The sequence below is a fragment of the Mus caroli genome, chromosome 19 (genome assembly GCF_900094665.2).
Source record: "Mus caroli chromosome 19, CAROLI_EIJ_v1.1, whole genome shotgun sequence".
Taxonomy (NCBI): Eukaryota; Metazoa; Chordata; class Mammalia; order Rodentia; family Muridae; genus Mus; species Mus caroli.
This window is the reverse complement of record NC_034588.1, coordinates 17,975,737-17,998,163: the sequence shown is the minus strand read 5'-3', so window position 1 is coordinate 17,998,163 and position 22,427 is coordinate 17,975,737. Positions and strand designations below refer to the sequence as shown.

The 22,427-nt window shown below is 38.4% G+C and overlaps 1 protein-coding gene across 1 annotated transcript in view; it reads left to right on the top strand.

Moving 5' to 3' along the window:
* Positions 1–22,427, top strand: part of LOC110285566 (aldehyde dehydrogenase, cytosolic 1) — a 33,362-nt gene that overhangs the window by 5,575 nt on the left and 5,360 nt on the right. The window contains exons 4-11 of the mRNA XM_021151817.2: positions 2,581–2,710; positions 4,143–4,204; positions 5,846–5,974; positions 7,093–7,206; positions 11,533–11,635; positions 12,716–12,900; positions 18,558–18,722; positions 20,844–21,001. Of these exons, the coding sequence (XP_021007476.1) occupies positions 2,581–2,710; positions 4,143–4,204; positions 5,846–5,974; positions 7,093–7,206; positions 11,533–11,635; positions 12,716–12,900; positions 18,558–18,722; positions 20,844–21,001 (1,046 nt within the window). The remainder of the gene's footprint in view (positions 1–2,580; positions 2,711–4,142; positions 4,205–5,845; positions 5,975–7,092; positions 7,207–11,532; positions 11,636–12,715; positions 12,901–18,557; positions 18,723–20,843; positions 21,002–22,427) is intronic.

Genomic DNA, 22,427 nt, shown 5'->3' with positions numbered 1-22,427 from the left:
TTTTGGTTTTTCGAGACAGGGTTTCTCTGTATAGCCCTGGCTGTCCTGGAACTCACTTTGTAGACCAGGCTGGTCTCGAACTCAGAAATCCACCTGCCTCTGCCTACCGAGTGCGGGGATTAAAGGCGAGTGCCACCACGCCCAGCTTGTAGGTTGCATTTTTCATCTTTAGGGGCTGAGAATGTGTTTATATTTAGAAATAGGGTCTCAAAAGTTGTAATTAGTGAAAATGAAGCCATCAGTATAGTCATTAATCACATATGAATAATGACATGATTATACAAAATTGTCATATTATGTACAAAAAGAGAAATAACCATACAATGACACAAAGAGAATAAAATTATACAGGCCAAGATCAGAGGTATCAGTAAAAAGAAGCCATGCCAATATTCCATTTTTTTTTTCATATTATGGGCTGTATAACCCCAGACTGTGCGCTAACATAAAGTTGTCTGTCTTTAGATTGTGTCAGGTATTTTTCCTTTCTTTTCTTTTATTTATTAGATATTTTCTTTATTTACATTTCAAATGTTATCCCCATTCCTAGTTTTTCCTCCAAAATTCCCCTATCCCCTCCCCCCTCCCCCTGCTCTTCAACCCACCCATTCCCATTCCTGGTCCTGGCATTCCCCTATACTGGGGCTTAGAGCCTTCACAGGACCAAGGGCCTCTCCTCCCATTGATGACCGACTAGGCCATCATCTGCTGCATATATAGCTAGAGCCACAAGTTCCACCATTCTTTGATTGGTGGTGTAGTTCCAAGAAGCTCTGGAGGTACAGTTTAGTTCATATTGATGTTCCTCCTATGGGGCTTCATTCCCCTTCATCTCCCTGGATATTTCTCTGGCTCCTTCATTGGGGACCTTGTGCTCCGTCCAATGGATGACTCTGAGCATCCACTTCTGTATTAGCCAGGCACTGGCAGACCCTTGCAGGGAACAACATTATCAGGCTCCTGTCAGCAGCCTCTTGTTGGCATCTTCCTAGTGACTGGGTTTGGTGTTTGTTTATGGGGTGGATCCCCAAGTGGGGCAGTCTCTGGATGGTCGTTCCTTCAGTCTCTGCTCTGAACTTTGTCTCTGCAACTCCTTCCATGGGTATTAGTGACAATGGGATTCAAACCTTGATTTTATTAGAAAATATCAGCAATTCACCAATTATTAATAATCATGTATTTGCTCAAAACATGTAAAAATAGAATCCATACCTCTGTGATATAAATCTATACTAATTGGGATATTCTATTGGAAGAAATGAGAATTTCCCAAAGCTTAGCTCTTTCCATCTATCTCAACTGTAGAGTGAAAAGTGTGACTTCCTCTGTCAGCATGAGAGCCACAGGGAGAACGGAACAGGCATATAAAGAAAGTCACATTTGATTTAATTTTAGGATAGTAGTGGGCAGTATGAAACCTGTGCATCTTGCCATGTGACCAAATGTATGATTTGCAAGCATCCTATACAGTCTACACAAAGTTGGAGAGGAAAGAAGATTCTGCTAGATAAGAAAATGTGCAACTTCACAATCTTCCTCCTCTCTTTTGAAAATAGGTTCTTTTCTCATACTATATATCCTGATTATAGTTTCTCCTCGCTCTATTCCTCCCAGTACCTCCCTCCTCTCCTGTGGATCCACCCCTTTTCTATCTCTTATTAGCAAAGAACAGGCTTCTAAGAGATAACAACAAAACATGATAAAATGTAACTAATAAGATGAGACAGAAAATATTATATCAAAGTTGGTCATGGCCACCCAACAGGAGGAAACAAGTCTGAAGGGCGGACACGAGCATCAGAGACCCATTTGTTCTCACAGGAACATCATGAAAATACTAAGCTAAAAGCTGTAGTATGTGCTGAGGACCTGACGCATACCCATCAATGCCCTGTACCTTCTGCTTCAGTGTCTGTGGGATAATGTGTACCTTACTTAGGCCCTGGTGCCTTCATTTCCTCTGGCTCTTGCATTATTTCTGTCTTCTCTACTGTAGGGTTCCCTAAGATCTGAAGGGAGGCATTGTTGAAATAACTATGACACAATTTCCCAAACAGGTTTAGAGTTGAATATGGTAAATCCCTAATAAAAGATGCCAGTGTTACAATTGTGTGAACTGACTGTTTCTATGAGAATATGATAATGATTATGGCATTGTGAATAGTTGCACACACCAAATTGTTGGTACAGTCAGATATCAAGTACAATCTAATTGGACCTCTGATAGAACAAAGAGACTAAGAGTTATTTTCACATCTGACTACTTATGTGACCAGTTCTTGGATACGGCTTAACCAGGACACATTTAGAACCTGACAGAAATAGGACCAGAATCAGCCAATCAGAATCTTATCATCTCTCCCACCAGGATCTTGCTATTTGTCATTTGATTCTTTCTCAAGCTGTTTCATAAACAAACAAACAAACAAACACTAGGTGTAAGATTCCTTATACTTCTAACACTCTCTACTACATAAATACTAAAAAAAAATCACTATATATTCTTGATATATTTTTTATTGTTGAAAGTTTAGTTTAGACTTTGCTATTCTTTTTTTTATTCTTTTTTTTTTCCTTCAGACAATGGAATCGATGAATGCTGGGAAAGTCTTTGCTCATGCATACCTTTTGGATGTAGAGGTCAGCATAAAAGCATTACAGTACTTCGCAGGCTGGGCTGACAAGATCCATGGCCAAACAATACCCAGTGGTAAGTCCATATAGGATACTAGTGGCATGATGGTACAGGGTAAGGCTACTGTTGAAGAGCTGAGAACCTTCAAATTCTCTCTGATAGAGATGCCAATCAATGAGATAAATAATTACTTTTCTCTTCATTTTGTTCCAATACAGTTATGCTGATGGCAGTTCTGTTAGGAGTCAACATGTACATAGTTTAAACAGTATTAAAGTACGAACAATACCAATAGATTCAACTACTAATTTGAGTGAGAAGTTTCAGGGTTGAAACTTTTCAAAGATGGCTGCCAAAATTATTTATTTGAGTTTCATTCCCATAAAGACATCTCTGTGCCTGTTCAAGCCCAGTGTACTTAGACCACTTTTATTCAACAACCCAACTTATGCCAATGTGTTTCAAAAGCTTCAAAGCAAGATGAGAATCTGATTTCTAGCTGAGTTATCAATCTTTTCGTGGAAACGTTGTGTACGTATTTCTTAGCAAGGTAGGCAAGTAATAGCACAGGCATGATGAATATTCATTCCATGTGAAGAAAGACCCAGTTGGGGATGGAATAAAGGTAGTTTCACATCTGAGATGTAATGACTTTAGGATCTCAAATAATGCACTTGCAGTTCTGTCCCCGATGGGCACTGACCATCTAACTGAAGGATTCAGTATGGAAGGTGGGCACCAGGAAGTCAGAAGATAAGGATGAGAACACACAGACACCACGAAGGGGGCTCTTCCGTGGCTCTTATTCCACTTTTAGGAAACATAGAAGAAACTGTTGAAAGTGCCCGTGGTTTCTGACAGGAAAAGTACTTGCTGTGGTAGCAGTAAGCTCCTGTAGAAGTCAGAATAAAACACAGAACAACAAATTTCCCAAGGCACAGGACTTGGGCAAGTCCAGATGGAAAAGAACCATGTTTCACTTAAGACATGTTTTGTTTTTTGTTTTTGTTTTTATTTTTTCCATAGATTAAAGAACATTGCTTTTGTGTTCAGTAGGCAAAAGACACAAAACCAACAATTCTAAGTCAGTAGAAAGACTGCTTACATTTTTTACTATTTTAAGTAATTTTTTAAAAACAAGTTTATACTCCTGGGAGACTTGAGACATTGGAAACATTTGCATGTGGCTCAGCCCTTACCTGGAGAGGATATCACTCCTAGCTCATTTCTGTACCACTTTGTGCACGAGGGTGATGATGAAGGCAGCCATCTTGGTATTACAGGAATGGAGTTAACTGCCTGTCAGATATTTTCCCACCTTGTCTCTTAGATTCATGGACCTCAGTCTTTAGATTCAAATTGCTCTTTGAGGGCTCCATTGTTCATGTTATTAGCTGTGTAAATAGAATCTTTTGTTTTCCTTTTGCTATTCACCCCAACCTCACATCTCCATGCCATGCCTACACAGCCGTTTGCCTTTAATGGATGTGTGTGCTTTGTTTTTCAGATGGAAACATATTCACTTATACAAGGCGTGAACCTATTGGGGTGTGTGGCCAAATCATCCCTGTAAGTTTTCTTTCATGATTCTCAATATGGGAAAGAAATGCCTAATCCCATTGATATGGCAATGAAGCCCACTCCCACACAAGTGAAGCTTTTGCGATGGTTATATGTGAAGTAAATTCAACAAGCAGGACTGCCTGAAGCTTATTGTCCCGTAACTGAGCTTCTTAGATATGAGCTAGCTGGTCCCGAAACCCTTCAATATACTGCTGTGTCCTTGGAGGGCATTTCAATGTTATCACATGAGCCCTCAGTGTTGACTGAATGGGTTGCTTTGGAAATTGTGTGATGTCCTGGTTTCATGAGCTGTGCTTTGTAAGTATATGGCAAAATATCATCATGGCTCCTCTCTATGCTGGGACTCAATTTTTGTAGGATACAGCAGGACCCACCAGTCCCAACACTTCTGTCTCTGCCTTGAGACTTTTCATTATTGATAGTAGCTGCAGCAAGATTGTTCAAATCCTGGAATATATATATATATATATATATATATATATATATATGTATAAAATGAAGTAATAATCTCCATGACAACTGGAAAAATTGTATGGCTTGCACTGTACCTTTAGGTAGTAGGATTGGGTATTCAAAATTCTTCTGTCAGAAAATCATATTCTGAATGGAGCCAGATTTTTCTCTAAGCTTAGCACATAGGACACTGGCTAGATATAGCCAACATAATTTAAAAGGTTAAATTAAAATAGAGTGAAATGTCCTAATATTTTTTGAATGATAGTCACTTTCATTTAATGAGACGGGGCATATCAATGTATTTAATGAAAATGCTCATTATTTCAAAAGCTTAAAAACACTCAAACATCTACATCATTCTACCAGCCAGTAGCATTGGATAAGTCTAGACATTAGAGTCTCCTGTTTTGTTCTGTCGTTTTGGGAAAACATACCCTGTGCTATACACATGTTAGCCAGGCGTGTATTATGCCCCAGATCTAAATTTCTGGACTAATCCTGAGGATATCCATCTAAAGTCGAAAGAACTATTTTTGCCATTCATGGGCGATGAATGAATTAAATAGAGAATGAGTCATGTATCTGACTTTTGACAAACTGCCAGTTGTTATGCAGGGATCTAAATTCAAGCACTCACCCTCTAGATGGGACACCTTTCTGCCTTTAACAATATTGTCTGTCCTGTGCTGAGCCTAGGTTTCTAATGTCAAGAGCATGTGCATGTCGAAATCCCTGGAATCACTCTCCAGCACGCATATACTCAAAATCTCCTGGATATGAATTTTCTAGATTATAATATTGAATAAAATACACTAAGTGTCTTCTAGGGAGAAATAGGAAGAGGGTTCTACATGTGTAAAACATAAGTAACTTACAACATGCTTAACTATATGTGAAACATTGCAGTAAAAAAATTTTTTTTTGTATTTTCTTGAGAATTCAAGATAACAAGACTTGATTAAATTCTGTAGTTCTTCCCTGTGTCCTTCTCCTCCATGGATGATTTTGGGCGTTTTATCATTTGCTAGTTTCTTTTATGAAGTTATATAAAATAAACTAGATAATTACACACAACTTCTGAAGTATTAGCCAACTTTTCTCAGGGTGGCATGATCAACAAAGGTGATTTTGAGAGATGCAAAGACTCCATCGTTCCATTTTGATTTTCAGTGGAATGGTCCGTTGATTATATTCACTTGGAAGTTAGGCCCTGCCCTTAGCTGTGGGAACACCGTGGTTGTCAAGCCAGCAGAGCAAACTCCTCTCACGGCTCTTCACATGGCGTCTTTAATAAAAGAGGTGAGTTTTCCGAATCTAAACATGCAGTCAAATTCTGGTCCCAGTTTCCCTTACAGGCTGTGTTCACATGTACCATGAACTTTGATGTTCCCACATGACTCCTGCTCAGTCATGCAGATAAATGTAGCAGAGCTAAGGGCGGGGGTGTTGTCAGTCAGCACAAATCTCTCGCCACACAAATCAGAGTTTTGTAGCTAGTCACCTTGTAAACTGTGACTTATGTTGTTTAAATCTCATAAACTTAAGCTCACAAGGAACTACAACTTTATTTTCAAATGCTGAAATGTTGAGCTGTATCTTCCCCTCCAGGTTATAACTGGCTTGGTTGCTTCTGTAAACTATTTAAAGGTTATTAGTTTTAATGTCTCTAAGGATTGATGGCTACTATGCCAATATGTTTCTAGTTTTGTTGTTGGAGACAATAAATTCTACCTTTCTGCATAGGTAACTTAATATACATTCCTATATCCTTCCAATTGAATTCTTTTATAAAAATTTGACAGTTAAGCCTTTGAGTGATGTTCAGTTGTCACAATGTTGTTGCCAACATGACACATCTAAGTACCTCAGTTGAGAAATTGTCTTTATCAGATTGGCCTGTGGCCATGTCTGTGGGACAATTTTGTTTGCTTACTGATGTAGCAAGGCCCAGCTCACTGAGAATAGTTATCCCTAGGCATTTGGGCCTGGGTTATACGAGGAAAGCTGCTGAGCCAGCCAGAAACTAAGGCATTGTGTAGCATTTCTCTGTGGTCTGTGCTTTAGTTCTTGGCTCCAGGTTCCTCCCTTGGCTTCCCTTAATGATGGACTATACCTATTATCCAAATAAACCCCTTCCCAAGTTTGTTTTGTTCAATGTTTTATCACAACAAGCATGGAGCAACTAATTCAAGTTATGATAGACTTGTCCTTAAAGCATAGTATCCCTCAGGGCCCTTGGAGGTATGTTCATATGGATGAGAAATTAAAAACAGTAATGAAGAAAGAGTAAATACACCTAGATGAGTTTTCTTGTTAGAAGAACTCTCAAGGTGAACGCATGAAACAATACAATGTCTCACTAGGTCTTTTGTGAATTGAGTTCTTGATCTGTTAATTGCTTATTTCTTAACTTGTAGGCAGGGTTTCCTCCTGGCGTGGTGAACATTGTCCCTGGTTATGGGCCAACTGCAGGGGGAGCCATCTCCTCCCACATGGACATCGACAAAGTGTCCTTCACAGGATCAACAGAGGTAGGGCCATTTGATGGAACATCTCATGTCTAACAGATGCATGCTCTCTGCAGCTGTTTCTTAGCCTATGTGTTCTTTAAAAGAGTTGCTTAATGGTTTGTTCCTTATTCTAGACTCAAAGTATGCCTATGAAACACAAGGGGATACATTTTGGATAAAAGAATACTTGTTACTAATTTGGAAAGATTATAGTAAACTAGTTTTTAGTATATTCACTACCATCTCTTACAAGAAATAGCCTCTGAAGATGGCAGATGATTAATAAACTGTAGGGTAGAAAATACAAATTGGGCCACAGATTTGTATGAATTACTGTCTCTGGATTAAGAAAATTAAATGGTACAGTCTTGTCCTTAGCTTCTTGGTTGGGACTCTGTCTACTGAGCATGCTCTGAGAGGGAGACAAATCTGCTTCCTTCCACGCTCCTGCTGGGAGACCCTGAGTTCTTAGTGTGTCTGTCACCACTGTGGAGAGATACAAAGTAGAAAATCAGGAACCAGCCACAGCCACAACAAGTCGTAACAAGACTCAGCAAAGGGAGAGAGAGAGAGAGAGAGAGAGAGAGAGAGAGAGAGAGAGAGGAGAGAGAGAGAGAGGACTAGAAAAGAGGTGTGTAATTTGTAATTCTGGGGATTGCATGAGTTTCTGTTACAAACTAAAGAATAGTTAGATATAATGCAGTTTCAAGCAAAGCCATATTTTAACATATAATTCTTGGGATTGCATGAGTTCCTGTTATGAACAAAAGGAAATTTAGACATTATGCTGTTTGAAGTAAAGTTGTGCTAGGTTGTAATGTTCTTAGCTGTTCAACAGAAAAGATACTGCATTAGTCATTGGTATGTGATAAAAAGGGAAAATGGATAGATCTGATTAAGCTACTCTCACAAGAAACAAGTTGGATGGAGACGGTAACTTGATACTTAAAAAGTTCTATTGAAGGGATCAAAAGAAGAAAAATTCATTCAGACATGGAACTTGTTAGAGGTTTTAAGGAATAAATTACTTTAAGACTGAGAAGAGAAAATATTCTAAATAGTGAATTGAGAATAAGTTCATTTTCTTATTATTGCAGTTAGCCACATCAACATTATTTTAAACTTCCCAGAGAATTGATTTAAGAAGACATTGACTTTTTCATCTTTTCAAATGTGTGTGTTTATGTTTCTCTGTGTATTTGTCTTTCATAGACAGGAGAAAAATAGTGTATCATGAAAATCTGTGATTGAGATAGGGAAAAAATAACCACAGATTCACAATTTTCTCCGATAGAAACTGTGGAAGGCTCTCTATGATGTGATGATAACATTAGCAGTTGTGATGCAGCAGGAGAGGCTGCGATCACAGCAGATGGAGGAAGCAGGGTCGAAGAAGCCTGGAATTCTACACCATATACAAAGGGGATTCGAGAGGCTTCTGAAGCCAGATCATAGGGGCACTTCTCTAGTTTGTCTCTGCCAGAGGTCACTGGTCCTTGAGCATGGCAGTTTGTTTATCATGTGACCTTCTTAACTAATCCTCAACTCTGTGCCATTTTGTCATTCCCATAATTCTATTCCTATGCCCATTTACCTTCTGAAAAAGAAACAACAGAATTAGAAGACCAGGAAACTTCTGGGTCCATACGAAGGGGAATGTCTCAGAAAACAGAAAAGTCCTTCCCAATATGAGGTTCTGTATTTGAAAAGCACAGGCACTATAACACCTACTTTCTATGGTTTCACACAGATAAGGAGGAGAGCACACAGATGGCCCCATTGTGTGTTTGTGAAACATCCCCAGTTTCTGCTTTCTGTTCCCACTCATTCTCTTTCTCATGTTAATTTAGGAGGTGTGTCACTGTGTCCTCTCAGGTCCTTCACATCCAGGGGGCTTTGTCATGTATATAGGCATAAGCCCTTCTTCCCTGACTCCTTTCTCACTCCTGTTTCTAACCAGTTTTCACTTTAGTTCTCTTATCATCTGTAGTTTTTTATAGAGATTTTAATACTTTGCATTCTCCAAGAAAATGTTAGCTATGATAGCCTCCTTTCTACTGTAAACTTATATTTAAGAAATAAGTGAGAAAAAGAGATATTGGAATTCATTATCTAGAAAACATAAAATTCTTAATCATCTTAGGTGAAAATGGTAGTAAGAAATATGTTGTAACAGTTGGACACAATGGAATTCAGAAGGAGTCTCAGCAGTTGAGAGGTAAAAGCCAGAAGATCCTAAGTTCAAGGCCAGATTAAGCTGCTAAGGAGCTACTCTTAGAAAATGAAAGAAAAGACAAAAGAAGAAAAGGAAAGGGGAAACAGGAAGGAAGGACTGGGGAAAGAGAGAAGAGGAGGAAGAAACTATGGAGTAATAATTGAGTATAAGTTTAAAATAAATTTCAGGCAGGGTTTCCCTAAGTATGTTCAATATCCATTTATTTTTCTATTGATCCAATTTCAGAGTTAAATTTATTCATGGATATTGTTTTCTTATTGCTTTTATGTTTGTACAGTCCCATTGTTCCCCCGACTCCCTTGTCCACCCTCCAGTTCCTCATCCCATTCCTCCTCCCCATCTCCAAGGGGATGTCCCCCATCCCCTATCAGGCCTCCCCACTCCTTGGGGCCTCAAGTCTTTTGATGGGTAGGTGCATCTCCTCTTACTGAGGTCAGACCAGGCTGTCTTCTGCTGTATATGTGTCCTTGGCAGACTAGCTAGTGTATACTGCCTGGTTAATGTCTGAGAGATCTCAGGGGTCCAGGTTAGTTGAGACTGCTGGTCTTCCTATGGGGATGCCCTCCTCCTCAGGTTCTTTCAGGCTTTCCCTAATTCAACCACAGGGGTCCCCGACTTCAATACAATGGTTGGGTGTCAGTATCTGCTACTGTCTCAGTCATCTGCTTGTTGGGTCTTTTGAAGGACAGCCATGCTAGGCTCCTATCTGTAAGCATACCATAGCATCAGTAATAGTGTCAGGTCTTGGAGTCTCCCCTTGGGATAGATCCAAATTTGAGTCGGACACTGGACCTCCTTTCTCTCGGTCTCTTCTCCATTTTTGTCCCTGTAGTTCTTTTAGACTGAAAATCTTAGCAAATTAATTCTCTGTTGCCTATTACACAATAGCAGTTCATTCTCCATATTGACTTAAATATTATTTTATTGTTCTGATGAAATATAAACCTTTCATTACATTCCAGTATGTGGAATAGGAAAAGAGCCAGACAATAAAAAAAAGGTTACCTCTAAAAAACAACATAAAGACTAATTTAGCCTACTGTTCTCTCAATATGTATAAAATGAAGAATCAATAATAATTAAACCAGGATTCAGAAGGCAAAAACAAAAATGATCATAGGTAATACTCTAGACAGGAAAGGATATAAATACAAAATAAGATAAAACAAAAGAAGTGTATTTTCTTGAAAAAAAATAGAATTAAAGAAAAAATGAGAATTGTGGGATTCTAGCTAAATGTAGTAAAATGGATCTCCCTCTCCCTCTCCCTCTCCCTCTCCCTCTCCTGGCTATCTCTTTTTCTCTGTCTCTTTCTCTCTATGCATCTTCTGTGCAAATTACTGTGTGTTTGAGATGGAGAAGAGAAGGAAGGAAGGAAGGAAGGAAGGAAGGAAGGAAGGAAGGAAGGAAGAGGGAGACAGAGGTGTGGGGAAGGAGGGAGGATTAGCTGTGAGCCCACTCTTGTAAATAGGCAAAGAGGCATTTGGGATTTTTATACAAATATAGATGACACCATTTGAGACTGACTCAGGTACCTCTCTGTGTGCTTCTTCAGGAAACCAGAGGGAAAAAAATCATGTCCATCTAGAATCCTCAGAAAAGGACTTAAGAAAGATCTGTGCTAGGAGCTGATCCCAAATAAAGAACCAACATGGTGGCAGTCCAGACCGGAAAGAATGCTAGTTTGGATGGACAGAGTTCTCTGAAGGTCACTAGAGGGATGGGATGTCAATACCTGGGGTGTTGCTGAGTATTCCTGATCAAATACAGAGAGGAAATTCTGATGAAAACGAAAAATAATCTCTTGTCTGTCCTGTCCACACATGAAGTCAGCTCTCACAGACTTGATGTCTGCCCACACATGAAGTCATTTCTCACAGTTGAGATGTCTGCTCACCTTCCCATGAGCACTTTCTGATTTACCTTGCATTTTCAGACGTGATGATGGAAGCTTTTACACCTGAAGATGCCAGATCTTGAACAAAACCATTTAATGCTGCTTCCAAATGAAATTGAATGGTAGCAGAAATGTCCTATAAGTTGAAAGTATGAAATGAATCTGTCTAAACGAGAACATGCCAAGGCTCCTCCTTTGTGATGTGTGATTTCAGGTTGGCAAATTAATCAAGGAAGCTGCAGGGAAAAGCAATCTGAAGAGAGTCACCCTGGAGCTGGGGGGAAAGAGCCCTTGCATTGTGTTTGCAGATGCTGACTGTGAGTACAGGTCCTTCCTAAGCATCTCATCATCTTCCTCCTGATGCCTGATCCTGTCACAGTCACCTAGAGTCTTACAAATGACTTTCCTTCAAGGGGAAAGGGATTAACAAGCAACTATAGTGACTCTGGGAAGCTTTTAAATTGTTCCATAATGAAGATAAATTAAGCAGAAATACAATTTTTCCTGGATTGGAATAGAATGCTACTTCTCATTGTGAATCAGAGATAGCATAAATGGACTACACATAGCATTTATGATGTGTTTTTGATAGTTCCATCTAACAGAAATTGCTATTCATAGAATTCATTGATGTCACTATTGTGATCTTTAATGGAGATATTAGAACGTACTACTTGGTTAACAGAATTACTAGCCTTTCACTCTGTAATTAGTCCACAGATTCACACCAAATTTCTACAACCATGAACTGAGTATTTCTCATTTATAAAATACTACTTCCTTTTGTTTAGAATCAACAATATTCTATTGTAAAAATGCAGGCATATTTTACCATCTAAACTAAGTGAAGAGTTTGTATGCTTTTATGATTGAGGCTTGAGTTAGATTTTGAATTTTTTTTTCTAGAGAAAGGACAGGATGATTTATTCTCATGTGAGTTTTACTTGTTTGAGTGTGTCGTTTTCAGAAAAACGTAGCACTTTCTGTTGACCAAAATTTTCAATAATATTATGAAATTATTAAACACAATAAGTAATTCTGATATCTATTGTCAACTAGTTAAAACCTGACACATAAAGGAAATATGATTTCCTGAAGAATTAAAAATGGAAAAATATGGAATTATTTGTAATAATATTTGGTCTTATCAAATCTACATTCCTCAGAAGCCATACCAGATACCGTCTTTTCAGATTTCCTTTGTTTTTTTTTTCATTTTTATGGTAAATAAAGTTTAATTTATTACCTGACTTCTAAGTGGTGGCATATATTGAGTATGTCTAATCAAATGATTTATCATTTTTCTTTATTACCATACGGCATCTGAGAAATATAATTGTGTGTGTATTCTTTGGAAAATATTTCTTCTCTCCCTCCTGTGACTGTTTCCTTTGCAGTGGACAGTGCTGTTGAGTTTGCACACCAAGGAGTTTTCTTCCACCAGGGTCAGATTTGTGTTGCAGCATCCAGGCTTTTTGTTGAGGAATCAATTTACGATGAGTTTGTGAGGAAGAGTGTGGAGCGAGCAAAGAAATACGTTCTAGGAAATCCTCTGAACTCAGGAATAAATCAAGGTCCTCAGGTGAGTAAACACTGAAAAGATAGCATTTCAGAAGGAAAACCAATCTTTTTATGCCTAATTAAGATTGAGTAAGCTTAACTTCTTAAATGTGCTCATTGCTAGCTGATATTATCTTCATCTGGTCATTTAAAGAATCTAACTTCCAACAGCAAGGACATGATTCTGTTCTGTGTTGGCCATTTTTTAAAAAGTTCTAGAAACATTGTAAGAGCCATGTGGGAATTTTGCATCAAAAGAAGGGCTGGGGAAATGGATCAATACCTAAAACATTTGTCTTATATCTCTGAGGACCTGAGTTCTGGACTAACACTCACATAAAAACTGGATGTGTGTAGGAGCACATCTGTAATCCTTGTGTTCAAGAGGGTGAGCTAGCCAGTTCAACTGGAGCTATGAGTTCAGGAGCCTGCCTCAGTGGATAAAACTGAAAGCCATTGAAGAAGATACCCAGTGTCAACCTTTGTCACACACACACACATGTACGTGTACCTTTATACATGCAGGTACACACAGATGGACCAGCATTTGCTCCCACATGTCCTCACATACATGCTAATACATACAGCTGCCCACCACACTCACATATACACACCAAAATGAAGGAAAGATTTGAAATGTTATCAATTCCTTCATTCATCAATTGGCAAGACTCTTGTTATCAATTCCTTCATTCATCAATTGGCAATTCCTACAGACAATTCTTAGTCTGGAAAATTGTACATATGGCTGCCGATTCACTCTCATAACCAATCTTTCATCTCAGCTGCCATTCTACAGGTCTAGGTAGTAGGACATTACCGAATGTACTGGCTATTTTTGTGTCAACTTGACACAGCTGGAGTTATCACAGAGAAAGGAGCTCCGGTTGAGGAAATGCCTCCATGAGATCCAACTGTAAGGCATTTTCTCAATTAGTGATCAAGGGGGAAAGGCCCCTTGTGGGTGGGACCATCCCTAGGCTGGTAGTCTTGGGTTCTATAAGAGAGTAGGCTGAGCAAGCCAGGGGAGGCAAGCCAGTAAAGAACATCCCTCCATGGCCTCTGTATCAGCTCCTGCTCCCTGACCTGTCTGAGTTCCAGTCCTGACTTCCTTTGGTGATGAACAGCAGCATGGAAGTGTAAGCCGAATAAACCCTTTCCTCCCCAACTTGCTTCTTGGTCATGATGTTTGTGCAGGAATAGAAACCCTGACTAAGACACCGAATCTTCTGCAGGCTCCTCAGTTTCTGTGGTGTAATGATAGTATAAGATGTTCTTGGAGTTCCTGTTTTCTGCGCTGCTGACAGGTTTCTCTCTTTAGGTGTCAAAAGCCAGGAATTCCCAGGGCTCTGGGTTTCTTCTTCATAGTTAGATCCACTGTAAATATGAATGGCTTTGTTTCTTTCACTCAAAAGTCACCTTTTCCTTTTGTTCTTGGCCTGTTTGTTGTTCAAGCTCTTGGCCCTTTGATTCTAAGTTCACTCCTGCCTCTGGATCCTGCTCTGAATCAGTGATCCGCAACCGGAAGCAGTTTTCCACACACCCACAGGGGACACTGACCTTCTCTGGAAACTGAGTTGTTATAACAAGTTGAGGGGATCTACTCACATCTAATGAACAGAGGAAGGGACTCTGCGGCTGAAGACCGTACAGTGAACAGGAAAGCACACAATAGCCTTTATTTCCCTAAATGCCAGTAGATTCACTCCTGAGAGCTGTGCTCTTTCTGGGGCCTGGATGTTGACTTTTGTATCGTCACTCTTTCACATTAAATATGCTACAGTGTGTACCCTACCAACATAAACATCATTGAATTTTAAAATAAGCATAACCTAAATTCAATTAAAAAAATTGGAGGACATTGCTACCGACTATACCTTGAGAGAGGAGTCTGACAAAACCATAAAATTGAAAGGATACGTGGTCACTGGTTTCTCTGGATGCAATTAATTTGCAAGAATGTTTTGGAGTTGTCTACTTAGCATAAATACCCAAACAGGAAAATCTTAGGACAAAACCACTGGCAAGTATGGAAAACCCAAAGCAGTAGGGTGACTGTCAAGCGAAACCATTATTGTTTTATATCAATGGCATTGTATTTTTTTTTTTACCACTGAGTTCAGAGATTATATAGAAGTAATTGCTGATTTTTATCAGATTTGGTATTTTTTTTTCAATTTTGTTGTTAAGTTTGTCTCATAGTCTAGAAAAAATGTGTAATTCTGAGTGCTTTTGTTGACACTATTTCTTGTCCTAATTATCTATTGGTCTGTCTACATAAACATAAAATACTTTGATCATTAGATATATGATGAGAAGGCAGAAGATACGTAGTGTAGATGAATGGTATGCTGGGACTTTGACCAGCACAAGAGTTTTGGAAGTTCCAGGTGTAACTATGCTTATATACTCTCTCTCTCTCTCTCTCTCTCTCTCTCTCTCTCTCTCTCTCTCTCTCTCTCCTGTAATAAAAAGGAGCTTATGGGAAGAGACACACATTGACCAAGCTCTTGGTTAGTATCTCATCTAATGCTGGCTGAGTTACCAAGTCTTTCTAAACAGAGTTTTGGAATTCATACTGAGTCACAACCAAATTGGTAAGGAGAAGTTTAGGCCATATGTTCGTGTATGAAAACTATTTTTTACAATTTTCTGGATTCATTTTTGAAAGATTAGCAAGTAAATGTATTTGAGTCTTGCAGAAGTTATAATAGGTTAATAGGTGTGTTGTTTATTTTACATTACATATTAGTGTTCATAAACGGATAGGTTTTTTTCATTTATAAAGTATTTTCTATCTGACTTCATCCACACACATACACAATATATATAAATGTGGATATGAAATGAGTAGTTTCGTTTGAAAAAGAAATTTGACCTTATTTTCTACTCAGTTTATTTGCCAATAAAGAGGACATAGTAACATTAATCTTGAGGATACATTACACACTGAAATGAGACAATGTCATATATAGGCACATCTAACACCATGATTATTTTGCTGCATATTCATAAATCTCTATTAAATAAATAACAACTAAGCCTTTTATGTATGGTAACAATCAAGTTCACCTCTTAGATGTAATAAGGATTTTTTTTTACATTTTTTATTAGATATTTTCTTCATTTACATTTCAAATACTATCCCAAAAGTCCCCTATACCCTCCCCCCTGCCCTGCTCCCCTACCCACTCACTCCCACTTCTTGGCCCTGGTGTCCCCCTGTACTGGGGCGTATAAAGTTTGCTAGACCAAGGGGCCTCTCTTCACAATGATGGCTGACTAGGCCGTTGTAATAAGAATTTTTTAATTTGAGAATTTAAAAAAATTTGAGAATTTTATGTGAGGCATTTTTACTCTTCTCTTTTCTACCCTCCATCTCTTCCCTTGTTCTCTCCCTCATTCCACCTGAGTGGTATCTTCTTTAATTATTGCTGCACATATCTAAATATGATGTATATAGCCTGTTGAGTGCATGTGCTGTAGCTTATATGTGTTGAGAGTTTACTTATTGGGACTGAATAACCTATCAAGAGTTCTTCTTTGATATTCCTGAATTCCTCTGACATCTGCTATTCATTTCCTGTGCTTCTTCCTGTGCTGTAGATTCTTACGAGATTTTCTCGATCCATGTCAGCTTGTCAGTTGATTTTTGTCATTGTGTGGGTCTTGATTAGAGGAGCTCACTTTTGAGATTTCATGGGTACAACTTCCAAGTCATATACAGAGAAGACATTTTCTCCCAGCAGACATCCTGCTTCCCTATTATTTAAATAATACCATGGCTTTTATAAACTTCCTGGCTCTTAATTTACAATGCTTTCCAGGCTGTAGTGTGGTGTTGTATTGAGATGTATCAACTGAGTTAATATATTTTAATATCTATTTTCAATGCTCTTGTTGGACTATGGTTGTCAAATGTGTTTTCCATAGATATGCTTGTGTTTTTTAAATTATCATTTATCTGATTTTTAGCATGTGAAATCTAGAGAATCAGAAAATTTTTATATCCAAAGATTTAAAGGATATATTTTTATACCATCACAACAATATCATGATATATGTATTTTTCTAGCCTGGCCACAAAACAATAAAGGCCTCTTCTACACACAAGAATCATTGAATGGGGCCAGATAATTGATAAAGAAAGCCAAGATTATCCAGAAAGTCAATCTGAAACCTTACAAATCATATTGAACATGTCCTTATTGAGCAGATCTAATAGCAATGGCACTTAGTCTTGTTATATTGATAAAAAAGCGATACCAATGATTCTCATTTTAGAATTCCATAATAGGCTAGAAATGAAGAGATTATTTTGGATGGGGGTTATTCCTTTCAGTGACATGCACAGGAAATTTTACAGCAACATGGTACCACATACTGTTCCACAGTTTCTAAAATTATAACTGGTTGTGGTGGCATTTACTCTACCTGCACGCTGGAACTGAGTGGAGGGCAATTAGAGAGCATGCATGGTATCTCTTCTGATTCTTCAAAGACTGAGGAGATTGACAGAGCCCAAGAATATGAAGAATGCTATTTTCAAGTCATGACAAGAGACATGTTGAATAGGCAAAAACCTGACTCTCTTCTTAGTGCTTTGATTGCTGTTTGTTTGTTTGTTTGTTTAGTGTACCTCTTCCCTGCACTATCTCCCCTCTGATAGCCTGTTTTCACCAATAATGTGAGATCTAAGAGATAATCATTTACCCTTCCATGAGAGCTAAGGGGAAGACCCCATAGTCCAATGCAGTGTGGGACGAGTAGGATTATTCTGATATCACCAAACAGAACTCTAACATCCTTTTCATTCTTACTTATGTAAAATATTAGTTAAAATATTGTCTCAGTGAGAGGGGAGACCCTTAGTTCTGTGAAGGCTTGATGCCCCAGTCTAGGAGAATGCTAGGGCGGTGAGGCAGGAGTGGGTGGGTGGGNGGGNGGGGGAGCCCCCTCATAAAAGCAGGGAGAGGGGGAGGGGATAGGGGATTTATTGAGGGGAAACCGGGAAACGGGATACCATTTGAAATGTAAATAAATAAATATCCAATAAAAACATTGCACATTCATGGTAACTGCTGTATGTTTAGACATAGTTTATCTGTTGAAGTACTAAGAGGATAAACAGAACGCGCTAGCTGTTGGGATGCAACCTACTGAGTTGAACTGAGGATGATCTCAAACTATGGTAACTAGAGATGCCAGGTCATGAATGGCTTAGAGGTGTGCTGGCTTTGTTTCTGTCTCCGAAGAAAAGAGGTCTCTGACCATCAAAAGCATGTGATTCTCAAGTGATATATACCCACTGAACCTGAGTCAAAGTCCTCTGTCTCACTTCATTTCTCTTTCTTACTCAAGACTAAGATCCCAGACCTATGCATTTAATCATTAACAACTTTTTTTCTTCCAATGTGAACAAAAACCAGTTGTAAGAAAGTTTTATGTATTCTCATGTCACCAGATTCTATTCTTTCCTAACTGTACTAAATTTAAATACATTCAATCATTCTTTCCTGAAAATTCATGAAAAAGAAAACGTACTGGAAAATGAGATAACTGTATTTCACCTGCTTTGAATGATCAGATTTAATACGAATATCCTGGCATTTTTGACACCTTCATTCACAACATGTTATCTTTATCATTGCTCCTTTGCCTGTGGTTTCTTCCAACTAGATTGACAAGGAGCAACATGATAAAATACTTGGTCTCATTGAGAGTGGGAAGAAAGAAGGAGCCAAGCTGGAGTGTGGTGGAGGTCGCTGGGGGAACAAAGGCTTCTTTGTCCAACCCACAGTCTTCTCCAATGTAACTGATGAGATGCGCATTGCCAAAGAGGAGGTAATATTTCCCCATGGGTCTGTTGTTGTGTTTGCTGTGTTCTCTCTGTGTGTAAGCTGTGGTTCCCTCTAAAAACTCAGCTTGTTGAATATCATTTTTCTGAAATGACTGATGATAAAGTTTTAAATATTTTGTGAACATGACTGAGCACTGAGGAATCCAGTAGGTCCACAAAGAGTTATCAAACACACAATAAGTCACAATAGTTTTTATAATTGCTTCATTCACAGCCTTAAAGAAATGGGAATTGATGCTGTCATTTGTTAAAACAAGAACAATTATGCACATATTAAGTTACATATGCCAGGCACAGAAGAACAAGTATTCACTGATCTCAGTTATAAGAACATAAAAAAGTCAACCTAACCTCATAGAGACAGAGTGGACTGGCTTTGTAAGGGAAATGAGGGTGACTCTTAGGAGCACAATCTAAGGACCATCAATAAAGATGGTACCCAGATATTCAACATATAAGTAAGAAGAACAATGTGATTAAAATGGTAGCTGTATACTTCACAAGCCTGAGGGCTTTTAATATATGCAATGATATGTATAGTTGAACAATAGAAGTGTCATGTACTATACCCCAATAAGAAGATACTATGACTCAAATACATGGAATCATAATTTCCCATTCAATGAATTTATACTCATGTCCTTGATGTGACAGAGGATCTGATAGCTTATTTTTGTTGCCTCCATCATATCAACAAATAAAGAGATAAAGAGAATATTAACTTTACACGCAAAGGAAATAAATATAAAGAACAGAAATAAAAGTCATATGTAGGTGGATAATTCACCATATTTATGTTCACTCCTCAACTGCATTTGAATTTCTGTACTTATTGGGCAAGTCTTCTTTGATTAGAGTTATTGCTGTAGAACTTGATGAACAGGGGTAGGGAAGAAATAAAGCAGAAAATAGTCTTCACTCAGGGAAACATTTATTGTCTTCCTATAATGTATCTAGTAGGAATATCTCATTTGCTGCTTCAAAATGGGAGCCAAGAGTCTATACCATGCCAGCTAAATTGCTGCAACTCTGTGTAAAGCCTCCAAAGTCCTGCTCCATCTGCTTCCCATTTCCAATGTTCACACTGTTATGTTTCCCAGTTATGGGGTCACCATAGCTTAGAATTTCAGGATCTGTCCCCAGCCTTCAGGGAATGGTCCCTAACTGCTTTATATAACTCAAATAGACTCAGAACCATTTTTTACCAATCTATGTTCACATTTCCAAGGAAATTGTAGTAGCATTCAAAGAAGCCTCTCTTTTATTTAATTGTGATTAACATCTTATTAGAATATAGAAATTTAATATCTAGAGAAATATCCAAATGTTTCCTCTTACCTGGAGGGTGAGATATAAACTGAGTTGCATATGGGTTTTACTGACTAGATTCCAGTAGAAGTAAAGTGCTGACTCACTTTAGATTTGACAAGCTGTGACTCCAGCCCCTGACAGAGACTTCAGGATTTGGTTTGAAAGGATGATTCTGGAGTTAGGTTTCCTGTAATAAGTTTGGTTGTTTGTTTCTTTGTTGGTAATGCTGTAAGGTTGGGTGACTAGTAGAATCTGAGTAAAAACTTGTGCTATGTGCTATTTTAGCCAAGTTTTATAATTATAAAAGTATCCAAGTAAAAAATGAATGATACTTAAATCAACAATACATTGCTGTTTAAAACATAAACATTGTTTTCAATCATTGCCTATTTGTTACTATTAGAGCAAAGCACTGCTTTCTTGGTCTTGTTGTTTTGTGCAATAACTTAAACAGTGAAGGAAACTGTAGTTAAATTTTAAGATGTTTATAAGAAAATGATGCAGTTAGTGAATTGATGTTCAGTTCTTCCATTTTGGGCAGCTCTATTGCAGGATATAAGAATACATTCTGCAGTAACAATTGGTGTCTGCCCCACATAGAATGTGATGCACAATCACAACCTCTTTATATGTTGACTGGCCATAGTCAACTATTCTAATTCTAACATATAGGTCTTAGATGAAAGATAGCTCCTTAGCCAATGAAGAATGGTTTCTAGGCAAGCATATGTACTGTGTTTAAAGCATATATAGTTTCTATACTGTTAACCTGTTTTTCTGTCATCCTTTGGTAGATATTTGGACCAGTGCAACAAATCATGAAATTTAAGTCTGTAGATGATGTGATCAAGAGAGCAAACAATACTATGTATGGTCTAGCAGCAGGAGTCTTCACTAAAGACCTGGATAGGGCCATCACTGTGTCATCTGCTCTGCAGGCTGGGGTGGTGTGGTAAGTGCAGCTGAAGTAAGGTGTGTCCTTCCGATATCAGCCATGTAGGCAGACTGACTTGATTTCCTCTAGACTTGAACTTTCAAAAAACTTATTTGGTCTGTTATGAAGGTAGTTTCTGTAAATAAAAACAAAAGACATTATTATCAGGCAGTTTTTCAAATTACTTGTGTAGCACATTGACCATTTTATGGCTATTTAATCTAATAATATATATTATGTATATATTATTATTATTATTTTATGGCTATTTAATCATATATATATATATACACACGTTGTTAGATAATTTCAGGACAATGGGCACTCTGCTATGAATATGTGAGATGAAAGGAAACTTCTATCACAGTCAAGTTTACATTGGACAGTTTATATTGGTACCTTATGGAAGTTATTATTGTTGCTATTATCAACTTGCCATGCTTAAAATGAAGCCTAAGGTGTTATATTAGCTGAGTGCATACTCTATCCTGGTCTCCTTTATGCTTTTTAATATGAGACAGGAACTCACTTTCTTGCTCAGTCTGGCCTTGGACTCACTCTGTGGCCCATACTTGTGCTGGATTTCTTACCCTCCTGCAGCATGCTCCTGAGTAGCTGGGCTGGGTATGATGCTATTCTTTATAAAACTTAATTTATGTGTATGGGTATTTGGCTTGAATGTGTCTGTGCATCATGTGAGTTTCTAAGGCATACAGAAACCAGAAGAGAGCTGATAGTGGGATTATAGACCATTGAAAGCCACAAGGATTTGGGTACTGGGATCCTACTCGAGCTCTTCATAATAGCAGCAAGTACTGTTAACTCTAGGTCATCTCCCCATTCTTTTCTCTAGCTCTTGATTTAGTTTCTTCTTTGATTTTTTTAAAATTAAGATTCATTCATTTATTTATTTAATGTATATGACTAAGCTACCTTCATGCACACCAGAAGGGGGCATCAGATCACATTCCAAATGGCTGTGAACCACCATGTGGTTGCTGGGAGTTGAACTCAAGACCTCTGGAAGAGCAACCAGTGCTCGTAACCACTGAGCCAACTCTCTGGTCCTTGTTATTTGATTCTTACAATTTAACTTTAATACAAATTCTCAGGTTGTGCCTCTCAAAGGCTGTGCTCCACTTCTGGACTCTTTCTCCAGCGTCCCTTGTCTCATCAAGCCTCCCTTCCCGCAGTCCCAGCTATAGCACATGCTGTTTTCATTCTCTCACCTGGATCAGTTAAGGGAAATCAGGCACAGAAAACCATCCTAAGGGACACAGCCAGGCAGTTCTTGATCCTCTTGATAGCTTGAAGAATCTTTTCTTCCTATCAAAGCGAGTAACCATTTAGCAACTATAGGCTCAAAGTTGCAGTGTTTCTTCTTCCTTCCTTCCTTCCTTCCTTCCTTCCTTCCTTCCTTCCTTCCTTCCTTCCTTCCTTCCTT